At 34.9% G+C, this 16884-nt stretch overlaps 10 protein-coding genes across 10 annotated transcripts; 5 read left to right on the plus strand and 5 right to left on the minus strand.

Moving 5' to 3' along the window:
* Positions 1-269: 269 nt before the first annotated feature.
* EIN_327720 (F-box only protein, putative) lies at positions 270-1601 on the minus strand (the record flags this gene model as incomplete). The annotated part of the gene is made up of 1 exon (XM_004185413.1): positions 270-1601. One exon carries the CDS (start codon positions 1599-1601, stop codon positions 270-272), a length of 1332 nt encoding a protein of 443 aa, XP_004185461.1.
* Positions 1602-1959: 358 nt separating this feature from the next.
* Positions 1960-3579, minus strand: EIN_327730 (hypothetical protein; the record flags this gene model as incomplete). The annotated part of the gene is made up of 1 exon (XM_004185414.1): positions 1960-3579. The coding sequence occupies one exon, from the start codon at positions 3577-3579 to the stop codon at positions 1960-1962; it is 1620 nt and encodes a 539-aa protein (XP_004185462.1).
* A 1060-nt stretch (positions 3580-4639) lies between these two features.
* EIN_327740 (hypothetical protein) lies at positions 4640-5392 on the plus strand (the record flags this gene model as incomplete). Its single annotated transcript, XM_004185415.1, has 3 exons — positions 4640-4786; positions 4842-4890; positions 4971-5392. The coding sequence occupies 3 exons, from the start codon at positions 4640-4642 to the stop codon at positions 5390-5392; spliced, it is 618 nt and encodes a 205-aa protein (XP_004185463.1).
* A 64-nt stretch (positions 5393-5456) lies between these two features.
* Positions 5457-6566, minus strand: EIN_327750 (hypothetical protein; the record flags this gene model as incomplete). The annotated part of the gene is made up of 1 exon (XM_004185416.1): positions 5457-6566. One exon carries the CDS (start codon positions 6564-6566, stop codon positions 5457-5459), a length of 1110 nt encoding a protein of 369 aa, XP_004185464.1.
* A 177-nt stretch (positions 6567-6743) lies between these two features.
* Positions 6744-7316, plus strand: EIN_327760 (hypothetical protein; the record flags this gene model as incomplete). Its single annotated transcript, XM_004185417.1, has 1 exon — positions 6744-7316. The coding sequence occupies one exon, from the start codon at positions 6744-6746 to the stop codon at positions 7314-7316; it is 573 nt and encodes a 190-aa protein (XP_004185465.1).
* Positions 7317-7590: 274 nt separating this feature from the next.
* EIN_327770 (hypothetical protein) lies at positions 7591-8304 on the plus strand (the record flags this gene model as incomplete). The annotated part of the gene is made up of 1 exon (XM_004185418.1): positions 7591-8304. The coding sequence occupies one exon, from the start codon at positions 7591-7593 to the stop codon at positions 8302-8304; it is 714 nt and encodes a 237-aa protein (XP_004185466.1).
* An 89-nt stretch (positions 8305-8393) lies between these two features.
* EIN_327780 (translation initiation factor eIF-2B subunit alpha, putative) lies at positions 8394-9378 on the minus strand (the record flags this gene model as incomplete). The annotated part of the gene is made up of 2 exons (XM_004185419.1): positions 8394-9160; positions 9228-9378. 2 exons carry the CDS (start codon positions 9376-9378, stop codon positions 8394-8396), a joined length of 918 nt encoding a protein of 305 aa, XP_004185467.1.
* An 81-nt stretch (positions 9379-9459) lies between these two features.
* EIN_327790 (hypothetical protein) lies at positions 9460-9840 on the minus strand (the record flags this gene model as incomplete). Its single annotated transcript, XM_004185420.1, has 1 exon — positions 9460-9840. One exon carries the CDS (start codon positions 9838-9840, stop codon positions 9460-9462), a length of 381 nt encoding a protein of 126 aa, XP_004185468.1.
* A 1106-nt stretch (positions 9841-10946) lies between these two features.
* Positions 10947-13784, plus strand: EIN_327800 (hypothetical protein; the record flags this gene model as incomplete). Its single annotated transcript, XM_004185421.1, has 1 exon — positions 10947-13784. The coding sequence occupies one exon, from the start codon at positions 10947-10949 to the stop codon at positions 13782-13784; it is 2838 nt and encodes a 945-aa protein (XP_004185469.1).
* A 1340-nt stretch (positions 13785-15124) lies between these two features.
* EIN_327810 (hypothetical protein) lies at positions 15125-16870 on the plus strand (the record flags this gene model as incomplete). The annotated part of the gene is made up of 1 exon (XM_004185422.1): positions 15125-16870. One exon carries the CDS (start codon positions 15125-15127, stop codon positions 16868-16870), a length of 1746 nt encoding a protein of 581 aa, XP_004185470.1.
* Between the last annotated feature and the right edge of the window lie 14 nt (positions 16871-16884).

Genomic DNA, 16884 nt, shown 5'->3' on the forward strand with positions numbered 1-16884 from the left:
TCGCTAGTCAAAATGCAGTATTGTTTCTTAGGTACGTAATACTATGTAGTGGTATATAAAAATGGTATAGAATACGATGATAAAAGCTAAATGGTTTCAAAATAGATAAACTTATCATATAGGAATCCAATTTGTTATTCTTACGATTTTTTATAGAAATCTTCTCCTTTTCTTTTTCCGGTATAATTCAAAAGAAAGAAAAAGAATTTGGAATAACATAAATGAAATAATTTACCACATCTCACTCATAATATCCAACAATAAACACTTCAGACCTGCGAGAAGTCTGGTACGTCTTCCTCTAGCAATCCAAGTCCCTCCGGTATATTATTGATCCACGCCTGGACATTATTTTTCTTCCCATCAACCACTGAACACCCAACCATAAGTGGTTGTCCGTCTTGAATGACCATTGGCTGCGCTGAACACCCTTCAACGAGTGTATTCAACACAACACCTTTTCCTTTATCACTCACAAACAGTGCGTTATCCTTCCCCGCAACCAATTCACAATCACACAATATCGGATCACCAGATGTCCTCACAGCGACACCGGGAAGCGTGTTTTCATTCACTTTCGTTTGAGCAAAGAGTCCAGTCCCTTTGTTATGCACATATATGCCATTCGATTGTCCTCTCGAAACTTCACATCCAACGACGATCGGATTCCCAGACGCTCTCACCTCTATCCCAGGCATCATATTGTCTTTAATTTGACACCCAGAAAATATCCCTTTGCCGTTGTCATACACAAACACTCCCGCATTTCGGCCTTCACAAATTTGCCCACCAACTACAAGAGGCTCGCCACCTTCACATGACGCAATGCCAGGTAAATTGTTTTTCGAGATCTCACACCCAACAAACACACCACGCCCCTTTGACCGAACAAATACCCCATTAGATGATCCGTCGAGTATTTTCGTGTTATTTAAGACTGGATTCCCCCCAGAATGTGTCAACACCCCCGGCTTCTTGTTGCCAGATATCAAAGTATCTGTGATACACCCACGGCCCTTTTCGCTCACAAAAAGACCTATTCCGCATTGGGTGATGTTGCACACAGAAATGAGTGGATTTGCGTCGTTAAAAATGGCAACCCCAGTCATGCACTCAAAGATTTGTACGTTCCGAGAAATGCAACGCGTGTCTTTTCCGCCGCAGTGGAGACCGGCCTTTGAACACCCCCAAATCCGGCTATTTGTAATCATCAGCTTCGCAGAGTGTGTGACAGAAACGCCATCCTCTGCGTTCGAGATATCACAGGAATCAACACACGCCTCGCCTCGTTTGATGTCTAACACTACTTTCGATTCATTGTTGCGGAGGTCCAATCCTTTGATCATCACTTTGTCTGGACAGTCAATTTCAATGCACTCACGTGCTGACGATATGATTGGTTTCTGCTTCCCTTCAGTCACTCCAATAATTTGAATTGGTTTATCGATGAGGATCTTCTCCGACTCGTCGTAAGTGCCTTGTTTGACCAATATGATACTCAGTGGTGGCGCAAGACGAACTACTTCCGCTAACGTCTTGTGTTTCGCTTCTGCGGCATTAACGGTGATCACTTTAATTCGTTTGCTTGCTTTATTCCCCATCTAATGGTCTTCTTTTAAAGTATTTTTCAATAGCTTTTTTTACTCCTAGTTGCTCTTCATTTGTGGATTTGTGTCTAATTCTTTTGTAATTCATTTTACCATTCCATATGGTTCACCAAATCCATCTTGAAAATCGATGGTTTTCACTTCAATCTTTCTTACTAATTTCCCCGATATTTTAGCCTAATAAATAGGTGCTATTCCACCAATCTCAATCTCACTGTCAAATTTCGATTGTTATGAATAAGTATTTGATTTAATACATTCAACTAAATAAACCATTCTTAACACTTTGAATTAGACTTTTTAGTTTCTTTATTACTCTCATCTAGTTAACCCGATACACACACAAAATCACTCAATTCAATTGTTTTCTATAATCCGACAACTCTGTTCTATTCATAGCTCCTTTCCCAATGCAGTGTCTTGCAAAATTATAATCTTTCAATGTCAGTTTAATCAACTTTCTGTTCTTTTCCATTTCACTTTCCTCCATCATTTTCGTATCTTCCTCAACTCTCTTTTGATTATCATCTAAAAATTTCATCTCATCTTTCGACAGTACTTCACCGCTCTCTCTCTTCGCGCTGAGTTCCTTATACCTTTTGATTCGATTTAGCATCAGATCCATTTTCAGTCCTTGCTTTTGTGGGGGAGGTGGACGGTGTTTCGTAGGTTTCGCGTCGATCTTTTCCAACCAAATTTGTTTCGCTTCTTCCGCCCCGTCATCCGCGTCGGGTTTCCTCGCGTCGTCGACCTCTCTCTTCCTCACTCGTTGTTCTACGTTCAAATGTTCTCTAATCTCGTCTCCCGCGTCGGTCCCGTCGACTTCAATTTCAAACTCGCACTTCTCCGGATAGACTCGACTCTCCGCGGCTTCTCCAACTCGTTGGATACATTGTAACATTCTCATATACGTCGCTTGTGAAATGACGTCCATCACACCTTCTTCCACCTCCAACTTCGCGTTCTTCTTATGTAAGAAGACTTGGATCCGTCTCGTCAACTCCGTTCGTGTTAAGAAGAAATTATGTTCCAACTCCCCAATCAATTCTTTCCCTTCCTCGTCCGTCTCAGTGATATTCAAGTCGGGTATTTGTGGCGCGCTCGGTGTAATTTGTGAGATGATACTTTGTTTCGCTAACGATGGTTGTTGTGGCGGTTGAAGAGGTGGTCGTGTTGTGACAGGTTGTGTCGTTGTTACCACACGTTGTTGTTGCTGTTGTTTCACAGGGACTTTCATATTCGGTGACGACTGATTTGACTTCATTTGTGACATCTGTTGTTGTATTGCGACGGTTGGAGTGACAGTAGTGACACTCGTCGCACTCGAGAGATTCAAATTGGTACCCACAGTAGTATTCGACGCACTCAGACTCATACTGGTGTTCAAACTGCTCATTGCGCTTTGGAGTTGTGGCGACACATTTTTCATGGACATCATCGGTTGGACCATTTGGACGGGTTGTTGAGGGAAGCCTTGTTGCGAAATTGGATACCTTTGCATTTGTTGGGGAAATGCCTTATCTCCCTTGTCATACACTTTATCGAAGGTTTGTTGTCTCTTCATCTGCTCCAGTTTCTTTGTTTGTTCCAACGAGAAAGGACCTTGAGGAATACCCATTGTCATCAACTTTTGGTATTGGTCTGGTGATAAATGTGATGCAAAAGGTAGAGAAGGTTGTTGTTGAGTATACATTGGTCTTTGAACAAATTGTTGTCGTGTTGTATTAGGACTTTGGAAGGATTGATTTTGTATTGGAGAGACTTGACTGATTTGTATTGGCGGAGCAAAACGGGGGTCTATAGGGTTGAACGCGAATTGTTGTTGTTGAGGTTGGATGTGAATGGGTTGAGCGTATTGAGGTGGTTGTGGTTGTCGGAATGATGGTGAACGAGGCTTAGTACTTGATGTTCTTTTTGGTTCAGTAGCTGAGTGTGGCGGGTTAATCTTAAACCTGTGAAGAGGTGTCGACATATAACAAATGATTTCTTAGTTTGTTTTTGTTATTAGTTTTTATCTTTTTTAGTTATATTTCATTGTATTGTATTTTGGTTTGTTTTATTAGATTTTTTAGTATATTTATCTTTAAAAAAATATAGTTTTTTATTAACAAAATTTATAATACTATTAATATAATTATTATGATTATTTTTCTTATATATTTTACTAGTAAATGTCTGTTTGTCTGTTATATTGTGCGAGATTTAATATGGTTTAAAAACTATATAAATTAGAATACTATTTTTGTGAATGGTTAAAGAACTATTTAAAATTAATTAATCTTGATATATTTAGTTTTAAGGGTTTCTTTATTATGAGGAATGCAGAATCATGAAATACGGTTTTTCGTTATTTGAATGCAAAAAGAAGATAATAGTGATGACAATATTATTTATAATAATTATACCTCTTTTGGTTACAAGAAATTGAAAAGTAAATGGACTTTAATAATTACCAAAAAGCAATTTTTGTCGCACAACAATGGATATATCTAACCCGATTTATTACAATTTTACAGTTTAAAAAATACAACAACTAAAGAACTACAAAAACTTTTTAATATCACTATTATTATAATGTCCATAAACAGGTCTTTTGTTCGGACAAAATTGCTTTTTTTTCACTCTTGTAATAATTTAAAAATATTTATGAAAAAGCAAAAGAGTTGTTTTTATTTAGGGTTGGGTCAAATTGTATTAGAATTTTGTGACGTGTATATGCCTAATTATAAATGCCAACAGAGACTTTTTCAAACCAAAATATAACACCAAATGAACGAAGTATGGTGTGTTCTCTCGGGACTATAGAATTCTCTGTTTTGAGTAATCCAACAAAGCAGTAGAAACATTTGCAGGGTTTATTACAAAAATGCACTTCTTTAAATAGTTTACCAACAATTAAAAAACAACAAACATTTATAATCAAATCCAACGAAAAAAATACCAAATCAATTAAAATGCATACAAAAAATCAATTCCTCTGAATTTCATATAAAAGTTTGAAAACTGCAATTGTTTAATTTATCAAATACTTTATGCCAAGTTCAAATTTCGACGTTCTTCTCAAGATTCTTGTATTGGGAGAGTCTGGGGTTGGTAAGACGTCCATCACAAAGAGGTTTTGTGAAGGAAAATTTGATGAAGAAGTCAAGAACACTGTTGGAGTTGACTTCCTTTCAAAGGTTTGTAAATAAAATTATTTAAGTACAATAGCTATGAAAAAGAGTAACAAAATAGTTCATGGAGGTCAATAATAAGAAAGTGAAGTGTGTGTTGTGGGACACTGGTTTGTTCTATTTGATAAATATAATACGTAACATTTAATTAAAAACGTGTAATTCTATGTTTATAACACATAACAAGTAGCTGGTCAAGAACGTTTCATGAACATCTCGTCAGTGTATTTTCGAAACACAGCAGGTATCATTATGGTGTATGATGTGAACAACTCTTCGTCCTTCGAACATCTTGGTCAATGGTTTGAAGAAGTCAAAAACAAGACCACTGAAGGTACAGCACCATCTGTAGTGATTGTAGGCAACAAGAAGGATATGAATCACGTTTCAGCCATCGAACCAGAATGTGTTGAGTCGCTTGCCAGAAAATTTGGTGATGCAAAATGGCTTGAGTGTAGTGCATTAGATGGGACTGGAATTGAGACGTTATTTACGACTTTAGTCTCCGAAATAATAAATCGACTTGAGACGACTCCAAAGACTGAAGCTCAGAAGACGTGGAATGAGAAAATCAAATTTGAACTTCCTCCGAAGAAGAAAGGGTGTTGTTAAGTGTTATAATTGAGTGTAATGTACAATCTCTTCTCTCACACGCATTACATTAACTAAAATTGAACTAAACAATGTCACAATTAGAATTAGTGTTCTGGTCGTGTTGCTCGTGTTGTCTCAAACTTAAATTTCCGATGAATTCAAACAACTCGAAGACATTCTTCCCGCTCGTCGTGTTACATTCAAAGTATCTACAAATCTGGTTCTGTGTGATAGTGTTCTCAATCAACTCAAAAGGTATCACCTCGTGTTGTTCACCCAAATGTGTACCACACAAGACAATGGAAACCTCCGGGCGTGCACTTTGGATCTCCGGTAACCAACACTTCACGACGTTTAAAAACGATTTGGGGTCGATCAATGAGAAACACACAACAAACAGATCGGCAGAGGAATAGACCACTTTCCTGAGTGCGCCGTGTTCTTTTTCCGTCAATGTGTCCGTCACTGAAATGTCGGTGATCCCAAAACGAGACTCGACAGTCAACAGTTTGACGTCCTCACTCCGTGGAACGTGCTTTGGTGGAAACCTTTTGGTCCGATATGAAAAGATGACGCGCGTCTTCTCGGAGTTCTCGTCGCCGACAAAGACAACGCGGAAAAGTTTGTTATCCACTTTGGGAAGCTTCTCGGTAAACGTCGAAGACTTTTTTCGTCTCGTGAGAAGCACTTCCTTCTTCGTAAACGCTTGGGAATTCAATTTCACGATCTCATTACTCTCGTTGGCGTTCAGCCCAGAAAGACCTTTGATATCCAAAGACATCGTAGGTGACTTAGGAAGGATCACGGAGTCGTCTTTAGACACTTTCTGCTTTCGAGGAGATCTTTGCGACTGTGTGGAGTTTGCGCTTCTACAAATCAGTTTGAGTTGTTCATATACAAATTCAAGGCGAGTTAAAATAGCAAATACGTCATCGTCTTTTTCTGAGATTTGAGTGTCGTCCTTCTTATAACTCTCTGTGACTTTTTGAGTGTCACACGGTGCTATTTTCTGATTTTGAGTATCAACTTTTGAATATTCAACTTCTTTTGGAATTTTTATGTTAAAATCAGACTCAATTTTGTGCACAAGCGTTTTAAGTCTGATTTTTATGTCTTCAATCTCTTTCTTTTCATTTTCTGTATGCTGCGTATCATCACTTTTTATATCTTCTATTGTCAAGTTGTGGGACATACCTTTTTTATTTCTTAAGATTTCTTGTTCATTATTATTATATATTTATTATATAATTATTATAATTAAATTATAATTATCAATTAATATAGTAAATAGAAGTAATTTATTAGTACATTTGATTAGAATAAATAGGATAAATAGTATAATTTAATTTAATAAAAACTACAAAAGGCAATGAACTCTTCGGGAGTGACTTACGACAAAGGAGGACGGAGGAAATGGGACAAAACCATTTATTCCACTGAATATTATAATGGAGAATATACTGGAGCAGATGCTATAAAAGAACCAAAAGAAACTATAACACGGGACGAGATGTTAAAACAAATTGAAGTGAAGAGTGACGTCCTTACAAAGAAGTCACACGGCTTGTATTGTTCTGTGTGTAATAGGAGTTTTACAGACTCCGCAAGTTTCACGACACATTTGAACTCCCCCGAACACAATGACAAGGCTGGGACTAACATCTCGAGTAAAAGTGTTAGTGCAGACGACATCAAGACGAGACTCTTATTACTCAAAGAGAAAAAAGAGGAGGAAAACATGTCGCCTGAAGAAAAGTTAAAACGAAAGGAAGCTTGGAAACAGTCGCGAAAAGCTCGTAAAGCCGAGTGGAAGAAGCGACAATGTGTTTTGAAAGAAGAAGCAGAAATTAATCACTTCAGAGGCTTTTTCAGTGAAGACGAATTGATCGAAATCGACAAAAGAAAAGAAAGAGAGCGGAGTAACAGTAGAAATCGCGATTGAGTAGTGTCAATAAGTCTTTTAATTCAACGATTGATTTTGTATTAAATATTATTATTAATATATAATTAATATAGTTAATTGTTACTGTATTATAAATTATAGTTTTATTTGGTATATTTTATAGTATTTTAATTATTAATAAAATTAGTAGCTTTGAACTATTTATCGTTTTTATTTTCTAAGAAACCACGAAACTCAACATAATAATAAAATGAATTAAAAAATGGGTTTTATAATTATATAGTAAAACTCTTTCAATACAACTCGACACCCAATGACAGAGAAGGTCAATTGCACCGAAAAACAGTTTGAGCAACAACTTCATTTGATCATCAAAGCTGTTCGTCTAGTTCAGTTGGAGTTAATAGAAACCCCAGTTGAGAGTTTTTCATGGAAAGTCGGTAACGACATTATTCAAATAGATGGCCGTCCTATTTCGATAGAAGGGAACACACAAATCACGGAAATAGAGAACGGCAGTCTTGTCTCGATATTGTCGAATGGGTTCTGGGACACTGTTGTGATCAAAATTGAGAATGGCGAGATTCACACAGAGGAAGCTGGGAAGGGTGGAGCGCCGATATTAATATATCCCGACTCTGTAGTGTATTATGAAGAGAATGGAGTTATCAATTGTTCGTATGTCCTAGCGATGAACAGAGAAATCACACTCTTCCCAACCGTGAAGTACACCAAATCCGACAAAATGATAGAAATACAAGAGCTTGCAATTGCCGTCTTCATCAAAAAGTTAGAAGACAAGTTAAAAGAGGCGGTCGACAAGATCAAAGTGTTAAAAGGGATGATAGAGACCAATGTAGACAAACTCATCGAGAAGGAGTTCACTGACATCATTTTAACCTTCGAAGATGCCATTACTCTGTTACCCAATAGGAACTTTGAGAACAAATTACTGACTCCCGAGTATGTCGTTGAGTTCTTCTTAAGAGGAATAGAGTCCGTGCAATATTACCAACGATCTATTTGAAATAAGTCATTGTTGTGTCACTTCTCCTCTGTTTTCCACATTAAACTAATAATTAATTCATTACAACATGAAAATAAAGTAAAGGTCAGTTACCCTTCATAAAGCTTAATAAGCTCATCAGCAACAGCAGATGGAGTAAACACTGCTAAGTCCGAGAAGATTAAAGAGATCATTTGTGGCGGAGTGTAGTCGTAAAGGATCTTATGTGTTGGGTTCTCAAATAACGTCTCATTCACATCAGTCTGCTCTATGGGATAGATGTCAGAAAACTTGAAACACTCCGCAGCAACGTAGACAGGCACATTGAAGTGCTTTGCGATGAGTGCGATGTTGTACGTCCCAACAGAGTTGATTGAGCCGCCCGCCTTGACTAATGTCTGGCTGCCTACTAACACAAAATTGACTTCTTTCATCTTATACGCAACAGCAGAGTCCGTGATCAACTCAATTTCAAACTTCACGTTTTGCGACTTCAAATAATTGACAACGTCCTTCCCGTAATTGTATGGCTGCGACTCGGTTACAATCAATTTGAAGTTATAATTTTTGTGTGCGACTAATATCTTGTTGACGACCATAGACATCCCGTGCGTCAAAATAGTGATCGACGGGCGAATGAAAGACGAGCAGTTAGTTACAATTTTGTCTCTGCACTGAAGTAGTCTGTTTTGTATCGTCTCTCCACTTCTCCTTAAATTACTTAATACTGCAGAAAAGTCGCTGACTGTTCTTGCTTGATTAATGAAGTGCATGTACAAGTCACATGAACATTTCAGTGTTAATGAATAAGGGTATAACCGTTGCATATTATTGATAGTACCTTGGAGTTCTTGGCTCAACTCGTGTCGTGCCAAAGCTGTTTGTCATTTCTATTAATATATATTTATTTAATGTGTTATGTAGATACAAAGTACTTCACAAACCCTTCGTGTGTTGAAGAACGTAATTCAAGCCACCCACGGCACATAATGCTATACCGGGTAACGTTTGTTCGTCCATCATTTTTTTCATATGTGCGACGGCGTCGGTGACGACTTGGTGTGTTTCGGAGGTGTGTGTGACTGTTGTGGACATAGAATAAATTCATTAGTTTCTTGTAGTAAAAAAAGTACTATTAAAAGTATAGTAAAAATAATAGTAAAAAAAGTTATTTGCTTAATACCCAAATTTTACTTGGGCAAAGAGGTAAATCAGTGCTAGGCCTATTGTAGATATAACAACACCTATAACTGCAAACGCGGGCTTCGCTCGGTCAGCTTCAGTCATCTCAGTCGCTTTGTGTACCATCACAAATCCACTCGATACCATAATAAAGAAAAATGACGCACATATCCCTTCTACTACATACTGCCCATTACCAGACCCTTTCATTATGGTCTCGGGGCGAATGTGCCCATATTCATCTTGACTTTGTCCCATCCCTGGTGGCTCATTTATCATGTCATACACAACCCCCGCCATTATCAAAAAATAACTCAAAATAATAAACACAAAGACATTCTTCTCCACAAATTGAAGAATTTTGATAACGTTCATCTTATTTTGAAGTTCTTGAGCTTGTTCAGAGTTCTTTTACATAACAATTAAATAACATTTTGTTGTTTATTTTTTTTTCTTTTTTTTATTAGTTTTAAAATAGATTATTTTTTTTATAATAAACTACTTTAGTATAGTAAATTATATATAAAAGATTTATTATGAAATCATTTTTTAACAACACACTTAAATATTAACATGAGAAGAATATAAAGATAAAGTCAATAAGACAACGTGGCCGAGTGGTCCAAGGCGTATGACTCGAAATCATTTCTCATTTGAGGCGTAGGTTCAAATCCTGCCGTTGTCGTTTTTATTTTCAATACACAAATACATTTAAAATAAGTTTTTGAATAAATAAAAATGCATTTGCCGGGACTCGAACCCGGATCTCCACCTTGGAAGGGTGGAATTCTGCCCTTAGACCACAAATGCTTCTTAAATTGTTATTGTTTATATTGTTTATAACCTAAAAATAAAAATCAAAAAAAGAAAAAAGAAAAACGCCCCCCGGGGGGCTCGAACCCTCGACCTTACGGTTAAAAGCCGCACGCTCTACCGACTGAGCTAGGAAGGCACTTGTTATTAACTACATGATGTGTTTGACAACAATATATAATATCGACTATATTGTATAACAACATTACAGTGTTGTCTTTTTTAGAATCGATTTAGTGTTTTTTTATTAAATTGATTATTAAAATTTAAGTTCATATTAAAGACGACGATTATAACAATTTATTTGACTTAATTTGAATTAAAATTGCACAAATAATAAACTTTTCAAAAAAACAATTAATGTTTTTAATATTTGTTATTTTTCAAAGGTAATTATTTTCAGTTTTTCCCCCATTTTCTTGATTTTTTTATAGAATTCCAGTTTTTTAAACTAAAATGTTGACAATATATTTTGGTAAGATAACAAACTCTGAATTTATTTGTTGTAATATCGACTTTGATATTGTTGCAATTCAACAATAAGTTTATTTTTACATCAACTTTTCTATTCAAAATTGAAATTAAACAAGTCTTGATTTCCTTAAAGTTAAGTCAAGATTCATACTTACAATAAAACATTTAAACTAGTTTTAAAACTGATAAAGCAAATGTCTAAACAACTTGAAGAATTTTTCTTAATGAATGTCGTTTTGTATTTAGACACTTTTAACACGCTCACGTCATTTTCTTGTGTCAACACGAAATGTGTTAATGTATTAAAACGGATGCAAATTAATCCTCTCATCTCTGACAAATTTCAGTGCTACACCATCAAAAACCCAACAAACGGGTTCTCGTGTTATATTTCTCGAATTAAAAAATTCTTCCCAAACATCAAAACTTTGTTGTTACCTTCTTATCAATGTTTAGTTCCCAAAATAAGTCTCTCAAATCTTTCGTACATTAAAGTGAAATCTCTCAATGAACAAAGTTGGACTTTGATCCACAAAGACGATTCAGAACAATTTCACAAAACTAACATCTGCTTTTACAACATTTCAAATTACACAATAAATAAGAAATCGTATTTTTCACTTCAAAACGAGATAATTAAAAAGATGAAAACGTTGGTGGTTTACTCAAAAGAAACTGCCACTCTCTTTATATCAAAGTGTGAATTGTGCGAATCATGCGAAGAAATTTCGATATATGAAAACGACGATTTGAAAGAGATGTGGGACATTTTGGTTCAAAACAAACACGTCTTGTGGAGTCTTAAAAACTTGACGAAAATCAGAGTTTTCTCGAACGACAATTTACACATGGAAAAGTTGTTAATTTTTACTGAAGGTGCACCCACACTTGTTTTCTGCTTTTATTTAAATAACGAAGAATTTGACATGACAAATTTAGAAATGTATCAGAAGTTGTGCAAGTGTGCTAACGTTGTGATACAGACGATAAACAATTTCAGTGCATTTCTTGACAAAGCAAATACGTCAGACTACAAAGTGTCGTTCAGAAATATGAAGAAAAGTGTTGAAATAGATAGCACACAAATAGAAAAGCTCACATTGTTTTCAAGTAAATACGCCCTGTTTTTTGATGAAGTGGTGATAAATAACACTGAATTATTCAATATTCAACATGTTGACGTGTCAGAAATAGAATGCAAAGATGTTGTTATACACAACACGAGCAAAGAAAATGTTATAATTAAAATATCAAAAGAGACAGATAAAGTAATTTGTGATCCAACAGAAAACGTGTCGCTGTGTTGTGTCGAAAATAGTGATATATTAATAGAACAGACCTTTGTCACACGATATTTGGATACTTGGCATGATTTCGACTTCTTTTTCGATGAAGCAACCAACGAATACGACTCGGATTTTCTTGAAGAAGTGGCAAATCAGATGGAAATTATGAGCTTTGGATATTACAATTCAGTCACCACAAAAGTATTGGAAGTGACTGAAACACCAAAACCAATACCAAAAGTCGTGGAATTTTCTCGACTGAAATGCTTAAAACTCAAATGGACAACTTATTTTTTGAATTATAATTTGGAGTGTTTGGAACAACTTGAACTTGCAAGTATTGGCGGATATATAAAGTCGTACAAACAAGTCGACTTGAGTCGATTTCATCTCAAAGATTTACACTTGGACAATTGTTATTACATTAATTTTGACCTTCCAAGTACTTTGACTGGCCTCACTGTTAGTCATTCGTGTTCTTTACAATTGACTGGAACAAACAAAATCCATTTAAAGTCGTTGGTGTTGGACCACGTTGAAGGCATTTCAAAGAAATGCGACTCAGCAATTAAAGGGAAAAACATAGTGGTTGATTATCCCATTTGTTACAAAGAAAAACTTGATAACACAGAAGAATTTAATATAGATTCATACGTAGACACTTTTGAGTATCGAGAAGTTCATATAGACATCGCTTTTTGGAATCACGATTTGTTGATTAAAACTACTGTCTGGAACGAGTTGTGGAATAAGCAGTTCAATAACATAACAACAAGCCCTCACTATGTAAACAGACGGGAGTATAAGGAATACAAAGATAATGAAAACAGCACATGTAATGCAGTCTTTATATTGGATGATAGAACTTTCCAAGGAAATGCATATTTTGATTTTAACAGGATGGGCGGAATTTGTGAAATTGGCGATTTCTGTTTCAAAGACCACACAATATGGACACCAACACAGTTGACACTACCAAATGGACTCACAAAAATTGGATTTGGTGCATTTCAAAATATGACTTCCATAAGTGTCATTAAACTTCCTGAAACAATAAACAGTTTACCTTATAAGTGTTTTGCAAATCTGATAGCTTTGACTGAAATTGCAACACCAAATGAGTATATTGAAATCGACGACTTTGCATTGTGGAGATGCAAAAATCTCACAAATTACCCAAAATTTGTGGTTTCAAAACATTCGTGTTATATTGACAAGTACCTCATCAAATTGTGCAAATTGAAGAATATCAAAGTGCCACATGTTGTTGATAGTATACCTGACAGATGTTATGCGGGATGTGACACGCTTGAATCTGTCGAATTTGATTTGAGCGTCAGTTGTATGGGAATGGGTGCTTTTGTGGGATGTACAAATTTAAGTCGAATAAATTTGAATGAAAATGTTACACTTGATAAACACTTAGTTTTTGCAAATTTGGTATCTCTGTGTGAAATCGAGTTGCCACCAACACTCCAAAAAATACGAAATTTCATGTTTAAAAATTGTGTCAGACTTGAAAGTGTAAAAATGCACGAAGGTATCACAAAATTTGGAGACTCGGCCTTTGAACGGTGTGTTGTTTTAAAAGCAATACACATACCCAAAACAGTGCAAAAAATAGGAATTTTGTGTTTCAAAGAGTGTTATTGTTTATCTGAAATACATTGTTCAAACACGTTGAAAATGTTACCCACAAGTCTGAGAAGAATCGAAAACACGGTCAAGGTGTTGTTAATTTTATAATCTTTTCACTATTTTTTGTTTGTTCAATCAATTTCTGTTAAATACAATTGTGTTTATTGTTATTTTTCGATTGTTTGATAACAACTTGTTATTAAAATTAATGAATTATTTTATATTTTTAATTATAAACTGTTTTTCAAAAGTCTGTACTGTCATATTTTTAGAACTTCCTAAAGTCCCGTTTTTTATTTTTGTTTTTTCCTAAAAAAACAAAAAACAAAAAATCGAAAGTACCGACTTTATTTTGAAAAAAATACCAATCCCGTTCAATTATTTTCGTACAAATTCGGGAAAATATCGAAATAGTAACCAGACTTTTCCAAAAAACCCGATCCCGTTATTTGATTTGACCACAACTCGATACTTCGCAACATATATTCAGTATTGTTGGCATAAAAGCACAACAATGAATATTTAAGTAAATTTGGATGGTGTTGTTCGTGTCGAGTTTTAACTGAATATTACTTTCGTTAATTTTTCATTTTCAATTAAAAACAAACTGTGGTTTTCTTCTCTGAATAAAAAATAATGAAATAAAAAGTTCCAAAAACACCAAAAAATAAATTACAGCAAATGTTTGATAATTTTGACAAACACAAGTCAAAGGGCAACACAAGAAAAAACGATAAAACAATAGAACAATGATTTTTTGTAATTGGATATTTTAAAAATGATGTTTTCACTGAATTGCTCAAAGATAATGTCGACTTTATTAAACCCAACAAAGATAAGTTATCAAATCATTTTGTTATTTTTATTTTTTTGTGACAACACTACTAAGCATACTAATCTTCGAACTAAGCTTTTGTTTTGTGAATATTTCATTAATTAATAAAATGTTTGATAATAAAAAAGATTGACATTAAATTTATTTGCTTTTGTACTATAATGCACTTTTGGGATAATTCGCGTGTTTTTCTGAAACAAAAATCCCGTTACTTCAATTTTTATATGGATTTTTTTAATGCTTAAAAATTCTTCAAGTAAAAAAATATTTTTTGAAGACTGTTTTTCTATTTTTTACTTGGAAAAAATAAGCGAATTTATTACAAAAAACGATTCCCAAAAATAATAAACAAAATAAATGCAAAAAATCGGGACACCCCAGTACCGACTTTTGAAAAACAGTTTATAAAATATGTATTTTAGTGAATATTTCTTTTCTTAATTCAAATGATTGTAATTGGTTTATAGTCTGTGGAATTTTACTTGATTTAATCGACAATTGTTTAACATCAAATAAATCGGGACATTACAATGTTTTGTTTTGGTAAAAAATCAAAACATCACGAATTATGATTGGTTGTTTATTTCAACGATAAACAACTGTTGAAATCAAAATGTCTACAATTGAGAGTTATCATGGCATGATAGTTTCAAAGTATTTCGATACGATAAAAGACTATATTAATCTTGAGTTTGTCTGCAAGAAATTCACAAATAATATGAAGAAGTTTCACTTCAACCCAATTCCATTAAATTGTAAAACAATTGAATACTTTCCATGCGTCGAGACACTTCATTTGTGGCAGAAAGAAGACGAAAATTTTGACAACGGTTTTATTGTCAACACAAAATTTAATGAAGATCACAAAGGGAATGAAATATATCAAGATATTAACACAAATAAAACAAACTATTTTAAAAAGGCGTTTTATCGAATTGTCGTGTGGTTCGGTGTCGATTTTGAAACTGTTGACAAAAACAAAGGTCGAAACATCGAGTTTAAAAACGTGACCTTCACTGAAAACAATAAACGTAAATGTGGTGATAACATACCATTTGGCGTTACATCAATTTGTAAAAAATGTTTCTATGAATGTTACAGTCTGAACAGTGTTACAATACCATCAAGTGTGACAACAATTGGTAATGAATGTTTCTATAGTTGCAGTGGTTTGAGCAGTGTGTCAATACCAAATTGTGTCATATCAATTGGTGAAAGGTGCTTCGGTGAATGTGATAGTCTTAGCAGTGTATCAATACCATCCAGTGTGACATCATTTGGTAAATGTTGTTTTTGTGGATGCAGCAATTTAAAAAGCATAACATTATCATTTCATGTGACGTCACTTGGTGAAGGTTGTTTCAGGAGATGTGGCAATTTGAGTAGTTTGGCAATTCCATTGAGTGTGATATCATTTGGTGAGGAATGTTTTAATCAATGCAGCAGTCTAAGCAGTATATCAATTCCATCGAGTGTTGTATCAATTGGTGAAAGGTGTTTCTACGAATGTGACAGTCTGAACAGTGTATCAATACCATCAAGCGTGACATTAATTGGTTCTCGTTGTTTTGGTAGCTGTGACCATCTGAGCAGTGTGTCAATACCGTTGGGTATGACATTGATTGACGAAATGTGTTTCAGTAAATGTTACAGTCTAAGCAGTGTATCAATACCACCAAGTGTGGTGTCTATAAGTCACAGTTGTTTCGCCGAATGTTACCGTCTGAACAATGTTTCGATACCGTCCAGTGTAACGTCGATTGGTAAAGGTTGTTTCTACGAATGCAAGAGTTTAAGTATCGTGTCAATTCCGTTTGGTGTGACAATAATTGATGATGGTTGTTTTGATAATTGCAGCAAATTGAGCAGAGTGATAATTCCATCGAGTGTTAAATCGCTTGGAGATTATTGTTTTTGTAAATGTGACAGTTTGAGCAGTGTTACAATACCACCAAGTGTAACATCAATTGGTAAAAAATGTTTCTATGAATGCAAGAATTTAAGTTCCGTGTCAATTCCGTTTGGTGTGACAATAATTGATAATGGGTGTTTCGGTTTTTGCAGCAGTTTGAGTAACATAACAATACCATCGAGCGTGATATTATTTGGTGATGAATGTTTCAGTTGGTGTCGTAAATTAAGTGGTGTTACAATACCAACTAGTGTTATATCATTCGGGCAAATGTGTTTTTATCAATGTGATAGTCTTAGCAGTGTATCAATACCATCAAGCGTAACATCAATTGGTAAAAATTGTTTCAGTTGGTGTAGTAAGTTAAGTAGTGTAACAATACCATCAAATATGACATCATTCAGTAATTGCTGTTTTCCATCAAACACAATCGTTAATCATGAGTAATTCTGTTAATTGAA

Source organism: Entamoeba invadens (genome assembly GCF_000330505.1).
Source record: "Entamoeba invadens IP1 unplaced genomic scaffold scaff_1105074725601, whole genome shotgun sequence".
In the NCBI taxonomy this organism is placed as follows: Eukaryota; Evosea; order Mastigamoebida; family Endamoebidae; genus Entamoeba; species Entamoeba invadens.